Raw genomic sequence first — 16518 nt, 5'->3', positions numbered from 1 at the left:
TACCGATTCTGAATACATGGTCAAAAGTTGTAGAAAACTTACCACATGTGCGTGTGTATACAGCTTTAGATGCCATTGCAGGCCCCCCAAGGGATCAGCTTTGCAGTTAAAAATAGACTTTGCAGGCATGCCAATTTTTATTATATGGTGTTCAATTTCTAGGGTTCTATTTTATCCAAAATCTCACATAACCAAAATCGCATAGTGTGTGTATTCTGTATGAGTTGTTTCTTGGTTCTGGGATGTTCAAGGGAAATGAGTCAAAATCGTATGTAGCCAAAATATCACCATGTGTTAGCACCTCAAGACTTTATTATAGCCCAGTGCAGTGGTTCCCAAACTGTGCGCCTAGGCTCCCTGGGTTTCCTCGGAGCACTTGCAGGGGTGCCTCAGATTGTTGGTTCAGAACCAATTCAAATTATTTATGTTTATGTTCAATGTAATAGGTAAAATCAGTGCTTGTGGCTTTCAATTATAAAATATGTGGATAAACAGAAGTGAATAATTTTCTTCACCATATAACTGGACCTAATAATGGCATTTAAGCACAAATTTAATTATTTTTTTTATTTTTGGTAACAAACTTTTGGCCTAGAGGTGCCCTGGGAACTACTGGCCCAGTGTTTAATATAACACTGGGATATGACAGTATTGTATATCAAAGGCTCTTGTGATGTCAATTTTTAATTCCTTTGCTGGAGAATGCCATAGTTTTGAATTAAAAAGATAAATTGATTAGTTGAATTTTGTACCAATTTGCACAGGCAGTGTGGTCCTTTTTTAGTTAATTTTATCTCCTATTTTGAAAGTAGAAATGTTTTTGTAACTTAAGTTTTCTTTTGAAGTTTATTGAAGACCATAATAAAAGAACATCAAATGACACTTAGCCATTCTTAACCATGAAGCTGCAAAATTTGTAGCAATTCCCCTCCATCCAATGTACTGTGTAGCTCCTGCCTCCCAAGAGGATCTACAGAGTGAGCTCAGACACAGAAAATGGCAAGGCAACGCAACATATGTCATACTCCATAATGAAAGAGCTGTTGGGTATTTTTACTTACATACTCAAGGGAAATAAATCCACATAGAATAGCAATATATAAACTGTAAAAGTAAGTGAAGTACAATAAAGGGAGCAGAAGACCGTAAGGGCCAGATATATCAAGCTTCAAAAAGTGATAAACAGGAGTGATAAACAATCAGCCTATCAGCTCCTACCTGTCATTTTTTTCAAAGCCAGCTTGTAACATGACAGGTAGAAGCTGATTGGCTGGCTGTTCATCAATCTCCATTTTATCACTTTTTGAAGCTTGATACATCTGGACCTAAATGGACTTGACAGAGTATAGGGGTAGATGTATAATGCTGTAATAAGGGAGGAGAAGTGAGCCAGAGGAGAACAGTTTTTCTGTATAATTTCTTATTCTTCAAATTAAATATGTTACACCAGTGCTGATTGGTTGCCATGGCTCACTTCTCCTCCCTTATTACTGCTTCATACATCTACCCCATAGTGAGCAACTGGTATCAGGAAAAAATCTTTGCAGCTCAAGTATAGCTGTAAAGCAGGGGTGGGGAACCTTTTTTGTGCCAAGGGCCGTTTGTATGGGGAAAAAATCCTTCGGGGGCCATATGTAAAAATTTCTCTTACAAATTGTCCTGCTGCAGCCGTCCCATGCTCCAGCGGCTGCCGCTGACTAGGACTGACAGTCTCTGGCTGCTATTGATTAAGAGGAATCTCACAAGAACTACCAACCTCTCGCAAGAAGTCCCCTGTACTTGACTCCTGGCAAAGACGCCGGGTGGGTGGGAGGGCCACTCAGACCAGCCTGAGGTTCCCCACCCCTGCTGTAAAGGCTAGAAACTTGTGTTTTTGTTTTTTTTCTTAATTCCCCCCTACCCAGGTCTTGGCTGTATTATACATTAATAGACCAATTTTATAAGGTCTTCATTTAAAAACAGAAAGTGTGTGGATTGAGCAAACCTATGTATTGATGTCTTTAAAGTTGACAAGACTGTATATGTTTGGTTGGCCTTGACTTAGTGTATTGACCTAAAGAATTCTATATATATATATATTTTTCTAAACATTTGCATTTTCTGTTCTATTTCTGCTATGATTAAGCGGAGGGGAATTTATAGCATAAACATTGTTAACACTTTCAGGTAGGGTATGTCCTAGATGAAGATCTGATGTGTTACTTTCACTCCTGCCTGCATCCTGACTGCCCCTGCAGAGCAGTTGAAACACTGTTTTACGTATGCTGCTGGACAATAAGAAATACATAACGGGGTCCAAACAGCTATTAAAAGCAGAAAACACCAGTGTGATCTCATTTGTTGTGTGAACCCTATCCTTCCAATAGCAAGATATTTTTTGCAGCTGAGTCGCGATATATGCAATCCTGAATGTGTGATAAGGTACAAAGCACAGAGAGACAATGAAAAGCACAAAAAACGATTTGTATGCAGTACTGTTATACCTCCCAGAATTTGGTAAATAAGCGCGTTCCCTGGAGATTTTGCGAAGGTTTTTCCCTATTTTCACATAGGAAAGGATCAGCAAAATAAACACTATCCAGAAGACCAATACGACAAAATAATTGAATACTGCTTGCCAGACTGCATCTTTCCGGTCTGTGTAGTGAAAACATTCCTTTGGGTTTGATTGGTCTTTAGCTGACTGTGTAGTGATAAGGAACAACCCAGAAACAATGGCTGATGCCCATAAGCAGCAGCAGATCCGAATGCTGCATTTCCTCCTAGGCACACTGCGTTGTCGCTGAGATTTCTTTACTTTAACATAACGGTCCATGCTTATGAGACCCAAAAGTACAATACTAATGTACATGTTAATGTAAAATAAGTTGCCAACAACTTTGCAGAAAACAATTCCCAGTTTCCACTCTTGTGTGAGATGATACATTATTCTAAATGGAAGACAAAAAATCAGTAGGAGATCCGCTATGGCTGCATTTAGGAGATATATTTGTACAGAGTTTCTTTTGACGTGGATGAACAGAAAAACATACAGCGCAAAAACATTGCCTACCAGTCCCACAATAAAAATGAAAGAATAGAAAACCGCTAAAGCAGTACTTAGTGAGGCTTCGTCCATTAAGCACGTTGAGGAATTGTCTATTGATGTACAGTTATTTAAAAGCACTGAGAAATTATCCATTAGCTCATTGTGATGCTCAAACTTTGTAATGCAAGGACTGGCTGTGGTATCCATTTATTCCACCTGCAAATACAACCAAATGTTAGTTTGCTGTTCTGTCCCCAAATGTAAAGTTATTCAATTTAATTGTTTTATTACAAAACCGACAAATAACACACTAAACAGAAGAGAATGTTTAATGAGATTACAGCTAAGGCTGCACTGCAGGCATGTCTACACTTTAAAAGTGAGGAGAAAAAATAAATGTTCTTTTCTGTGTGTGGCAGAAGTGTTTTTTTTATTTGAAATATTCACTTTTAAGCCGAGTAAATCTTAGGAGACCTGTCTGTGTAAGTACACTTAAGAAATATTGGGGCAAATGTATAAGCATGGTGAAGGTGATAAAAAAGGAAGGTACCAGCCAATCAGCTACTAACTGTCATTTTTTAAACACAGCATGCAATTTGACAGTTAGGGGCTGATTAGCTGGTGCTTTATAACTTCACTAGGTTTAAGGTTCCCATACACAGTCAGACCTGATTTCACTTCATATTCCCCGGCAGCTCCCCAAGAGGATTGCATGCGATTTGACACTTGATGTGCCATTTTTTATATGCCTTTATCACAAGTTAAGAACTCCTGGGGAACTGCTGGCATGGAGGAGATTGGTCCCCATTCAAATCTCATGGGTGCCACAGCGCCGCTACTTGTTACCACAGCGGCGGAGGAAGGAAAGTGGGGTCTTGGAGACGCAGAGTGGGGAGGGCACTTTCCGGCTCTGCAGGCGGCTGTCACATACGTTGAACAGATGCAATAAATTGCGGGTGCTAAAAAGCACCAATGATGTATCACTGATGCATCCGATCCAACAGATCATATGTGCAGCACATATGATCTGTAGATTTCAATCTGACTCGCACGGGAACATGCATCGGATTGTATGTCAAACACATCCGATTTATCCTATTTTTATCCAATATATCGTTCCAATCCAATGAAAACCGGTCAAATCTGCCCCATTATTACAAACACCTAAATGTAGTTTTTTTTCTCTGTTGCTGTTACAGGACACACATTCCCTGGTTGCCCAAAACATCCTGATGTCTTACTTATTCTATATCCAAAATAGTCATTAAGGGTGCAATTTATTTGTTTGGAACTCCTTTCTTATCTATAAAGAAGCTATTGTTTGTGCAACAAGCATTGAGCATGGGTTTCTCCTCCATAGGTCTGCTTATTTTTTAAGAACTCTCCGAAAGGACAAAATTTTTTAATATAAATAAATATTAACTTTTTTCTGTGCACTGTACCTGTACAGGCTGGAACAAGCATATTTTATTTATTTTTCTATTGTGCTGCAGAATTTATATTTGCTTGTTTTTATACAAAGACAAATAAAATACCATATGACCCTTTAAACAGCAGGCTGTAAGAAGCCTCAGGCTTTGACAGTCTTGTTTTTGTTCGCAGATTTTTTTTTTCTAGGCAGTCCAAATCTCTGTCAAATTCCCCAAAATACCCATTTTATAATGTACGACTTTATTATTTATGTGATTGCAAATTGATGTACGCCTTTGATCAGTTTAGAGACAGTCACCTATGTTAAAATAAACGGTACTGTTTACCTAGATCGGCGCCCATTGCGGGCATCGCATGTACAGCGCATGCCATTATAATGGCAAGCGATGCGAATGATGCGATGCCCACGATTTTACATAGAAATGCATGTTAAAATGTAAATTGCGTCAGTCGCATCGCATGCGGCCAAAAAAACCGAATGCGATGCGACCGACGCGATTACCACAATTTTACCCTGGGAACAATGTTAAATGGCCCAATTGACCCGGTTTTACATAGGGAACAATGTTAAATGGCCCACAGACCCCAAATAGCCACCCTGAAGTGTGAAATGGCCCCCCCAATTGTTAACGCCACCCCACGATCAACGTCAACCCGAAGCGTGGTGAGCGCAGCGGTACGCGTCCTCCGACCTTTTCATACCCCCCACTATCCATGTCGGCGAGGAGTTGAGAATAGAAAGTGTGGCGAGCCACCGAGCCCGAAGCGTGGCGAGGGGACGCGGATACCTGTGATCTTGGGGGGGGGCCATTTCACACTTCAGGGTGGCTATTTGGGGTCTGTGGGCCATTTAACATTGTTCCCTATGTAAAATCGTGGTAATCGCGTCGGTCGCATCGCATGCGATTTTTTTTTTTGTCCGCATGCGATGCGACCGATGCGATTTTTTACCTTGCGATCCCTAAGATCAAAATCGTCGGCGCCGTTCTAGGTAAACCGTACCAAATAAACTACTTGAAGGGAAACACTTTACGGTCAATAGCCAGTTACACCAATCCGCATGGATTCTAATTAAGGGCTGTATCTTCAATGCTTCGAAAAGCAGATGAAAATATAAAATGATTACTTAGGAATACTTATTCAGGGCTTTCCATATCAAATGAAGTCACAAGGAATTTGTATTTGTGTAAAAAGTGTAATGCAGTTAAAAATCACTTTTTTAAAGCACAGTTGCATGAAGCTTAGGGCTGGATCCAATTAGCCTTGAAAGCTAACCATGCAAAGAAAAGCTTGTAGTCTTGGGCTTGTGCTCTATTCAGTTACAGACTATTTTTCGATGTACAGTAAATCTGCAGCTTATACATGTTCTGGGATAAGTAAAAGAAGCTATGAGTTAATGTTTTTTTCTGCACCTGCAATAAGGGTACATATTTTTTGACTCTACTCCAGGCATGTACAGAAATCCACACTAAGGCCTTTATTCAGATCTGATTGCAGTACAAATTTGTTTGGAAAATGGGTTACATTTCGGTTGGGTGTATTAAAACTGAATTCTAAATTGCAGTGTAAAAATAATGCAGCCAGTATTTACCCTGCACAGAAACAAAATAACTCGCACATGTTACATCTGCCCCACCTGCAGTGCACATGGTTTGCCCATTTTCCAAACAAATTTGTACTGCGATCAGATCTGAATAAAGGCCTAAGTAAAGGCTGTAATTGAATAGCACTGGCCACTGTTATGGGTATGGGTCTTTAGGTCCACTGTGTATAGTTTGACAATCAAAAAATTCATGTTGATAGGTTGACATTATTGATGTGTCAACCAATTGACTGCAGTCATTAGGTCGACAGTGTCTAGGTTGACAATCACTATTAGCTAGCGGTTATTTACGACAGCTAATTAAATTCATCCCTTTAGGGTTGCACTAAAATAAATGGGTGTTTTAACTTTTGAGATAAATCAGAGTCCTCATTAATAACTTCACACTTACACCAGAGTAAGAGCACATGCAACTCAGGCCGCTACTGGGAAATGCGATTAAGTCTTTTCTGTGGTCATTTTAGTCACTCTGCTCTTACTGTAATTTCTCTGCAACTCCACACCCATTCTAGCAACAGTGTCTGAAAGAGAAAGCAGACTGAAAATTCAGACCAAAACAAAACAACTGCATTTCAGAGGGACTCTGAATAAGGCCCATTGTAGGAAAGTGGTCACATGTGACAATCAGGCACTATTTGGTAATAATAAAATGGTTCAACTAGAATACTTAAAATAACATAAATTAAAAAAAAAAACATGGTTATTTAGTTTTTTGTCTGTGCTACATTTACTTCTCCAAGCATAACCTCGATCAAGAGATGAAACTTTCAAATACAATATAATAAAAATGTTTAAAATAAAATCTTAGTCAAAATAATTATTACTTTGTCACCATTACTTTATTTGTATTTACCTTTGTATGAAGATGGTGGCTATCTTTGGACCGTGGTGTATGACACTTTTCGCTGTTGCAGACATTTGGAGTAATTGCAATATCTCAGCTCAGAAAAGTCATAGAAAGCTGGAATATAACGATTTCACTTCCTTATGACTGAAATTTAAGCCCAACTTTAATTGTCAGATTTTAAAAATAATTTTTTTGGGGGGGAATTGAATTTCAGTGGGAAGGAATACAATTTCAGAGCTGTCATTTTTTTTGGGGGGGGGGGGGGGGGGGGTTGCTATATACTCAAAGATTTGAGGAATCTACTTTTTTATTACAGCTCTTTGAATTTGCTTGTTTTTCACTTAAATTTACCTCTTTTTATATCTCTGGTGGGGGACCTGATATAAACTTCAAATACACAGTACTCTTAGATGTAACTGTAAATAAACATTTGGCCTTTTATATTCCTTATTGAACAAAGTAACACCATACTGAAAACTCAAATATTACATGCCATTCCTCTGTAGATAAATCTTAATTTATCTTCTTATTTTTTAATTATAAATGTAACCTCCAACTGTGTGTTTTCTGCAACTGGATGAAAACTGTGAAACTTGCAAGTCCCATGAATTTTCTGGCAATTATCTAACCCAGGGGTGGGCAATATGTGGCCCTCCAGCTGTTCACATCCCAGCACATCCCAGCATGCCTTGTTCCAGTATCAAGTCTTGTTGTTTTACTGACTTGCGCTTCCATCTTAGAAATATATAGTCTTGTCAATATTGGGAAGAGCTTCTTTTATGTGACTTATCAGGTGTCTTTGAAAGACATGGACAACTGCAGTGTTATGTTAAAAGTAGTCACTCAGTATGCAAACACTGTGGCTTTTGATGTTATCTCCCTGTTTGTAATAAGACACAAATGGATGTAGTGTAGCCTGTTCATTGATCTGTTGGTACCCTTTATCATCATCATCCTGGATTAAATCAAAATTCTCAGCAAAGTCTATGAGGACTATACATTTAGAATATGTTTGCATCCTTTTTTTGTAAACCTGTCCTTTGGTTTTAGACACACTGATGCTCTTTCAGTGAATTCAATTTCTCAACCGTTGCTTCAAAGTACTCATCATGGTGTTTACCGACAGTGACTATTTCACCTATATCAGTTGTGGCCCACTGCTTATTTTCCATATGGTTTCGCATTATATCTTCATCATATCAATTTAGAGCTTCCTTACCCGGGCATTGATTACATATTTATCATGCAGTTGTATTAAAAAGCAGATTCTGCTTTTGTTAATCGCTATTTTACATTCTGCCCAAAAATAAATAAGTAGGCTATTTTTTATTAATATTTACCTACAGAGGAATTACATGTAATATTTAGGTTTTCAGCTTGGTGTAACTTTTTTTACACATGAAATATCAAACCTTATTTTTTTTTTCTAGCTACCTGCAATTGTATTTCTTTCCACTGAAACACAATCCAAAAAATTAGTCTTTTTTTTTTTTTTTTTTTTTAAATCTGACAATTAACGTTGGGCTGAAATTTCAGTCATAAGGAAGTTAGGTAGGAAAATAATTATATCACAGCTTTCATTGGCTTTTTCTGAGCTGAAATATTGCATTTACCTCAAATGTCTGCAATAGTGAAAACTGTGATACGCCATGATACCAAAATGGCTGCCATCTTTATACAAAGGTAAATAAGAAAATATAGTAATGGTGGTTTCTGACTTACAAGGGTCATCAAACACAATAAAAAAAAAATGGGTAAGCGACCATGGCCGGACCATTGCACATATTCCCATGACTGACCCTTAACAGATATGTTGTCAGTCTATTATTAATTTAGTATTATTGCAATCCTTGTCATCCCTGTACATTTCTCTCTCTCTCTGATATATCTCCCAAGATATATAGCTAGCTAGATAGATCTATATTATAGAAATGTGATTCATTCAATAAATGAATAGCTACATAGTCATATTTACATAAACGTATATGCTCCACATTTAATAAAATTACGACTTCAGCAAATAAAATTTTATGCTGAAAACATCTGTAACAAATTTTGACCTCTTATTATTTATCTATCGTCTTGTTGAAAGATAAATTACTAACCTTTTGGTGTGAGTGATTATGGTCTTATTCATGCAGCTGTTTTTTTATGGGATATTTTTTTTCTTTTAGCTCTGTCTTGTCTTATGAGAACATAGTGAAACTTTGTGGTGTCTGCCTCCTTGTTACTATCTACCACTTCCCAAAACTGCTGTGTAAGCTGCATCTGTGCAGGCAGATTTCGAAATCCCTGTGTACTGTAGCTGTAGTTTCTAAAAAAAACACTGTACTGTATGTTTTATTTACTCAATGAACTAATCCCCCTGTCATCATAAAATATCTGTGTTGCATTGTCAGGGGAATCCGGGTCACTTTAACAATATACAAAGTATTGCAGAAACTCTGGAATGTTATTAAATACACTCATTGATTAGATCAGTGTTTCTATATGTAACAGTTATTGAATCTTGGATAGCTTGTACAGAACCTGTATTCAAGTTAAATGGATTTTACCTCCTTTTCTGAAACATGAATGCATTTGATCAGAAATCTAAACAAATGTATCTGAGCTGGCTCCTGGTTGTTAGAGGGATGCCCACACGGCTTAATTTCTGTTTCTCTGCATGAGGCTCAACTTTGCATCTGCCACTAAACCATTCATAAAGAGTTATGTTCCATTGTTTTTTAGGGTATGCACTATGCTTGGTCAACAGTATTGTTAACAATTTCTCTTGCACTCCCCAGAGGGATATACTATATACAGTAGCGCAGACACACTGATATACAGTAGTGCACACACTGAATGATTTGACATACAATAAATCCATATTGTTTGCATTTTCATTGATCTTTTATCATTTTTATACGCTTATTATACCCTTATTCATGAACGACGTAGGCAAAATTTGCCCATGTACAGATTATGGAAAGTGGGTAGATAATGACCTGTAGGAGTGCATATCCCTAACACTTTAGTGCAGGCATGTCCAAAGTCATTTCAAGTGGCCCACAGCCTTCAGATGGAAGCAGGCAGAGCATCAGATGTGGGAAGCACAGCACAGGACACTAAAGGTGGTGTCCCAGCGAGCACGCCTTTACCTTGCTGTCTGCTGCAGTGAGGAGGTGCCGGCTGCCACAGTCAGATGTGTTTGCAATCCTACTCCTGCTGCTGCAATCGTATATCACCCTACTCCACAATCACAATGACAGCAGTGGGGGGAAGCTTGCAGAGCGGAGGAGGGCAGCAGCGGGAGCCCAAGCATCTCCTGCCCTGGCAGTGCTTGCTTTGCCTCTCCTTCCTCTGGCTCACACAAGGGGCTGGGAAACCTACAGAGAAGGGAGGGGGCAGATTGGGGGACATACAGTGAAGGAGGGTCAGACTGGGAGACATACAGTGAATGGAGGCAGTGATGGCCATTCAGAGAAGGGAGAGCAGGGGCAGGCTGGGGGACATACAGTGAATGGGGGCAAAGTGGGGTACATAGTGAATGGGGGTCATACAGTGAATGGGAGTCATACAGTGGAGGGTCAGGCTTGGGGACATAAAATGAATGGAGCCACTGATGGACATTAAGAGAAGGGGGGCAGAATGGGGAACATACAGTGAAGGAGGGGCAGACTGGGGGACATACATTGAATGGGGGCAGGCTGGGGGAAATACAGTTAAGGGGCAGGCTGGGGGACATAGAGTGAATAGGGGCAAAGTGGGGGACCATTCTGATGTGATTTTAATGATTCAAAGAATGTCAGGCTGAATGGTTGGCCCCCACACATTTACACTTCACCAAATCTGGCCCTCGTTGCAAAAAGTTTGGACACCCCTGCTTTAGTGGGTACACACTAGACAATATGCATGTTAATATCATGATAACGTTATCAAAATCACTTAAGGTGCCCATACACGGTACAATTGTTGGGTGCGATGTGATGCGCGCTACCGTCACACATCTCATTGCACAGCTCAAAAAGTATGTGCTGCACATACTTTTTGTACTAGATCTCCTGTCATTGCATTGCAAAACCAATGCAATGTGATCTACTCCAAATGCTATACAATAATTGTACCCTGTATGGGCACCTTGATTGTGACTTGCATGATTGTGATATTCGCTTGAATTACTGCAAGCTGGGGGTCAACCAAATGATGGCATGAGATCAAATGCTTTCTCTAGGACCAAAAAAATAGAAATTCACTAAAGCTAAATGGTAAACTGTTTCTATTTCACAGCAGGTGACTGTTGTAATATTTATATATATAGTGGCTGGTTCATTTTTTGTCTGGAGCTCATTTATGTCTCATCTTGGTCCTTCAGTGCAGTACCACCAGGAGCTGCACATAAATGGCAATTAGATCTATGAGGAAAATGTGCTTTAACCTCAAACAAGCAAATTATTATGCATGGAGAGACAACAATTTGTTTCCTTTTTGTCAGATCTCATAATGCAACTGTGGAGGCACAGAAGCCATTGTAGCGTGTATTTTGGAATATTTTTATATTTCAATGAGGGGTCTTGCTTTTATGTTGTACAAGCACATCAAACACATAAAATATACACAAATATATTCTATTTGTGCATGAAACAAGGTTTCACAACACAACAAAGTATTTGTACTATCTCAGGTTCTGAATTGTAATTCTAAGCAATATTTTCCTTGCACATATTTAAGGCCAGTTACATATCGTGTCCCAGTAGTGCCAGTTACAGATGCCCCCAGTAGTGCTTTAAGCAAGAAAAAGTCACATTCTGGGAACTGGTTTTCGGAATAATTTCGATAACTGATATTTGGATGGAAGAGATACTCAACCTGTGTCCATAAAACGTGACTTGATGACATTTGACGACTGACTGGAGTTAAAAATTATAAATTTATTTTATTTGGTTATTTACCATTTTTGGACTACATTGCAGTACAGTTCAGAATAAACATAGCTGTATCTTTCCAATACTCCCACGCTTCGGGATCACGTCGATACTGGAGGGCCTTAATAAATGACATGTCATTTAATGCTATAGTACAGTGGTGGCCAACCTGTGGCTCTTGAGCCTCATGCGGCTCTTCCCCTTGTAAAGTGCGGCTCCTGCTCCCACTGCTGCCTGCCACCCACCGTCTGTCCCAGTCCCCCCTGCTGCCGGTTCCCTGAATCCCTTCTCCTTCTGAGGGGAGGAGAGCGCGCATCGCACATCTCTCCTACTTCTTACTGTGCATCCTTGTGACTGGGCCGTCCGCCAATAAGAGCTCGTGGGCCAGCAGCCAATCAGGAGCCGGCCAGTGAGCTTTGATTGGTGGGCGGCCCAGTCACAGGGAAGTGAGGGGGAAGGAGACGCGCGGTGTGCTGTGCTCTCCTCCCATCGGTGACATGACAGGAGGACTGCAGGGGGACACCAGACTGTCCTCTCCCCGTCCGGCAGCAGCAGCAACAACGGTGAGTGCTGCTGCTGGGAAATTTGCACTGTGGGGGCATAGCAGTTTGTGGCACTGTGGGGGCATAGCAGTTTGGCACTGTGGGGGCATAGCAGTTTGTGGCACTGTGGGGGCATACCAGCTTTTTGGCACTGTGGGGGCATACCCGGCACCGTGTGGTGCATACCTGGCACTGTTGGGGGCATACCAGCTTTTTGGCACTGTGGGGGCATACCCGGCACCGTGTGGTGCATACCTGGCACTGTTGGGGGCATATGTATATATGGCACTGCACTATTGGAGGCATACAGTATTTGTATCACACCCACCCAAGGGGTCAAAATAGGCTACGGACCCTTTTTTTGGCGCATGCGCCTTCGGCGCGCGCATGATGACGGCTCTTTAGCTTGACTACCGATGTTTTCGGCTCTTTACCTCTGACCGGTTGGCCACCCCTGCTATAGTACATTAAATGCCATTATAAGCGTCAAAATCGCATCGCATGCCATACCATAACGGCATGCAATGCAATTTCACTACGTTTGCGTACGTAGAAAAATCGGGCGCCGTGCTAATACACAAGTACCGTACATTTTTTTTCAGATGGTATTGCATATATGAGAATTCCGGTGCTTTTGAAGCTTCTGGAAAAACAGTTGATTCAGTAAATCCATTTCCAGGAGAAATTATGCCTAAAAGGCAAATATACACATCATTGTTTCTGGTTTTGCCCATACAAAGGCTGTCGTTTGTGAGCTCTTCAGATTGAGCTGCATGTACAGAAGAGAACATTGCTAACGACTTATGGAGCGCTCATTGTTAGCAATCTCGTGCATACACACTAGAAGATATACATGAAAATTTCATTATTACTGGTTGTTATCATGCATATCATTTAAAATGTCTAATGTGTCCGCACCTAAAGAGATGTCACATTTTTAGTCCTACATATGTTTTTTTTTAATAAATACTGTTATGGTAATAAACAGGCCAAGCTTTATGTTAGTGATTCTATGTGCAATAATAAGCACTGTATTTGGTAAAGTATGAATTCAGGTAACTTCCAAAAAAAGGCTTATAATCTGCAAGTTGCAGTGTATTACTCTGTTATGTATAGGCGTTACCATTGCAATATCCATTTGGCTTGTAAATTTATTCATGTCCGGTTTGTGCTGCGCAACTTCAATAATTAAATTTCATCATAAACAAAACCGTACACACTTGAATTTGGATGTGATAAATTCTCCACTTTGCAACTCAAACCGTTCAAGGTAAACCGTTTTTATATCCATCTGGAAACAATTACTTCAGTTATATATCTTTCTCAAAAGCTTTATTTTTTTCTGATAACTTGCATTTCAACTTTCTCAGTATATTAGTGTAAATTGGTCTAAAGAAGTTATGGCTAACCTTGACACTCCAGCTGTTGAACTACAAATCCCAGCATGCCTTGCATCAGTTTTAGCATGGCCAAATAGTAAAACTGTCGCAAGGTTAGCCATCACTGGTCTAAAGGGTACTGCCAATTTCAGTGTGGTTCACAATTGCAGAAGTGTTACTTCTCATTTCCAAATACTAAGTTCCTTGTTCCTTGTGTGTGTGTTTGTTTTCTTATCAGAGATGTATGGGGTGATTATTCAGGTTGCAGAAATTCCCTTTTACTCACAAGAAAATAATTCCACACTCTAATAAAAATTATAAAATGTATGTGTGCATATGTAATATGGGAAAAAAAAATGTTGCAAAGCAAGAATGTTTTTTTTAATAGTTTATTTTTATCAATAAACAAAAAAGCATATGAACAGAAGAGTAATCTAAACCAAATACCGTATATACTCGAGTATAAGCCGACCCGAATATAAGCCGAGGCACCTAATTTTACCACAAAAAACTGGGAAAACTTATTGACCCGAGTATAAGCCTAGGGTGGGAAATGCAGCAGCTACTGGTATATTTCCCTGTATAAAAATACCAGGACACAACAGACTGCTCCCCTTGCATAATAGCAGGACACCACAGGCTGCTCCCCCTGCCTCATAGCAGGACACCACAGGCTGCTCCCCCTGCCTCATAGCAGGACACCACAGGCTGCTCCCCCTGCCTCATAGCAGGACACCACAGGGGGCTCCCCCTGCCTAATAGCAGGACACCACAGGGGGCTCCCCCTGCCTAATAACAGGACACCACAGGGGGCTCCCCCTGCCTAATAACAGGACACCACAGGGGGCTCCCCCTGCCTAATAACAGGACACCACAGGGGGCTCCCCCTGCCTAATAACAGGACACCACAGGGGGCTCCCCCTGCCTAATAGCAGGACACCACAGGCTGCTACTCCTGCATAATGCATTACAGGCTGCTCAGGCTGGGGGACACCACAGGCTGATTCCTGTGCTGACAGCTGGGACACCACAGGTTGATCCCCATGCAAGGGACACCACACACGGAGGGGGGAGGGAGCAGCCACCGCTTACCTCCTCCATCATCCGACTCCAGGGTGTTTAGGGTGCGCCGCTGACAGGCTCCACGGGGGGGGGGGGGGGTACGCGGCCGCCGCCACTGCCCTGCCGTCCACTTCGCTGCCCGGCTCCACTTTGAAAAAAGGCGCGGCTACGGCAACATGGCCGCCGGCCTCCTGCACTGAGGACATGTATAGTGCAGGAGGCCGGCGGCCATGTTGCCGTAGCCGCGCCTATGTTTAACCCCTTCCCGACATATGACGTACATTTACGTCATATGTCGGTTGCGGGGGAATCAAGCCAGCTGGCTTGAAAGAGAGCAGGTAATGGCTGTATATTACAGCCAGGTCCCTGCTCTCACGGCCTCGAGCGGCGAGTTCGCCGATCGTGGCCGTTTAAGCACCGCGGGCAAAGCGACCGCAGTGCTTAAATAGCTGATCGGAGGGGGGGCGCCCCCCTCCGGCGCCGATCGGGGCCCCCCGCAGCGAGATCGGAGGGTGCCGATCGGTTGCCATGGTAGCCAGGGGTCTAATGTAGACCCCTGTGCTGGCCGTGTCTGCATACCTATCATATCCTGCCTGAGGCAGGATGTAATAGGAAGTGCATAAAATCACTACGTTCAGCCATAGAGCTCTATGGCTGAACCTAGTACAGGCGATCGCGCCCCCTAGTGGTCAAGTACACTAGGGGGCCTTGTAGTAAAAGTAAAAATAAAAAAAAATATTAAAAGTTCAAATCACCCCCCTTTCCCCATTTCCCAAATAAAAATAAATAAAAAATAAAAAAAATAAACATATTTGGTATCGCCGCGTTCCTAAAAGTCCGATCTATTAAAATATAACATTAGTTATCCCGCACGGTTAGTACACTTCAGCCCGCAAAAAATGAGCCCTCACCCAGGTCCGTAGGTGGAAAAATAAAAAAGTTATAAGCCGCAGAACATGGCGAGGCGACGCAAATTCGAAAAACCTTAAAATTTTCTATTTTTTTTTTTTAGTGGTAAAATGTAACGAAAACTATATAAGTTTGGTATCACCGGAATCGTAACGACCCATAGAATAAAGATAACCCATCATTTTAAACGAACTATGAACTCCAAAAAAACCGTAACCAGCGCAAAATTGTGGAATTGCGTTTTTTTTTCTTTTTACCCCACATTGAATTATTTCCTGATTCCCCAGAATTATATACGGTATAGTAAATGGTACCATTAAAAAGTACAACTTGTCCCGCAAAAAAAAAGCCCTCATGTGTCTATATAGCCGGAAAATTAAAAAAGTTACGCTTATTTGAACGCAAGGAGGAAAAAAAAAAAAAATTACCATAAAAGGCAATGTCGGGAAGGGGTTAAAGTGCAGCCGGGCAGCGAAGTGGATGGCTGGACGCAGGAAAGAAGCCACTGACTCGAGTATAAGCCGAGTGGGGGCTTTTTCAGCTAAAAAGAAGGCTGAAAAACTCGGCTTATACTCGAGTATATACGGTACATATTTGTGAGCACTCTTTGTCTTTAAAAATAGCCACATCAATTCTTCTATGTACTTCTATGTGTCTTCTAAGTCAGGGATTTTTGTAGGATTCTAGTCAGGTGTATGGTTAACTAATATTACCAAACAGATGTTAATAATCATCATTTTCATATATAGGTTGAAATAGTCATTAACTAAAAAGAAACCACTGTGTATGAGGTTGAGAGACAGTCTCAGATGC

At 41.0% G+C, this 16518-nt stretch overlaps 2 protein-coding genes across 15 annotated transcripts in view; one reads left to right on the top strand and one right to left on the bottom strand.

Annotated features, from left to right (window-relative positions):
• CASK (calcium/calmodulin dependent serine protein kinase) overlaps positions 1 to 16518 on the top strand; it is a 318758-nt gene that overhangs the window by 120832 nt on the left and 181408 nt on the right. The window lies entirely within an intron of this gene.
• GPR34 (G protein-coupled receptor 34) lies at positions 1898 to 9121 on the bottom strand. Of its 2 annotated transcripts, none has more exons than XM_083172646.1 (3): positions 9015 to 9121; positions 6454 to 6583; positions 1898 to 3244 (listed from the first exon to the last, which is right to left on the bottom strand). In XM_083172646.1, exon 3 carries the CDS (start codon positions 3233 to 3235, stop codon positions 2084 to 2086), a length of 1152 nt encoding a protein of 383 aa, XP_083028772.1. In that variant the 5' UTR covers positions 3236 to 3244; positions 6454 to 6583; positions 9015 to 9121; the 3' UTR covers positions 1898 to 2083. The 2 variants fall into 2 exon arrangements, with proteins under 2 accessions (XP_083028772.1, XP_083028773.1); XM_083172647.1 differs by lacking the exon at positions 9015 to 9121 and adding an exon at positions 6916 to 7081.

This window comes from Crinia signifera, chromosome 2, assembly GCF_055691185.1.
Source record: "Crinia signifera chromosome 2, ASM5569118v1, whole genome shotgun sequence".
NCBI lineage: Eukaryota > Metazoa > Chordata > Amphibia > Anura > Myobatrachidae > Crinia > Crinia signifera.
This window is presented reverse-complemented; position numbering and strand designations above follow the sequence as displayed.

Excerpts from the sequence above, each read along its gene's own strand:
- GPR34 (XM_083172646.1), bottom strand. The coding sequence starts at position 3,235 with ATGGATACCACAGCCAGTCCTTGCATTACAAAGTTTGAGCATCACAAT.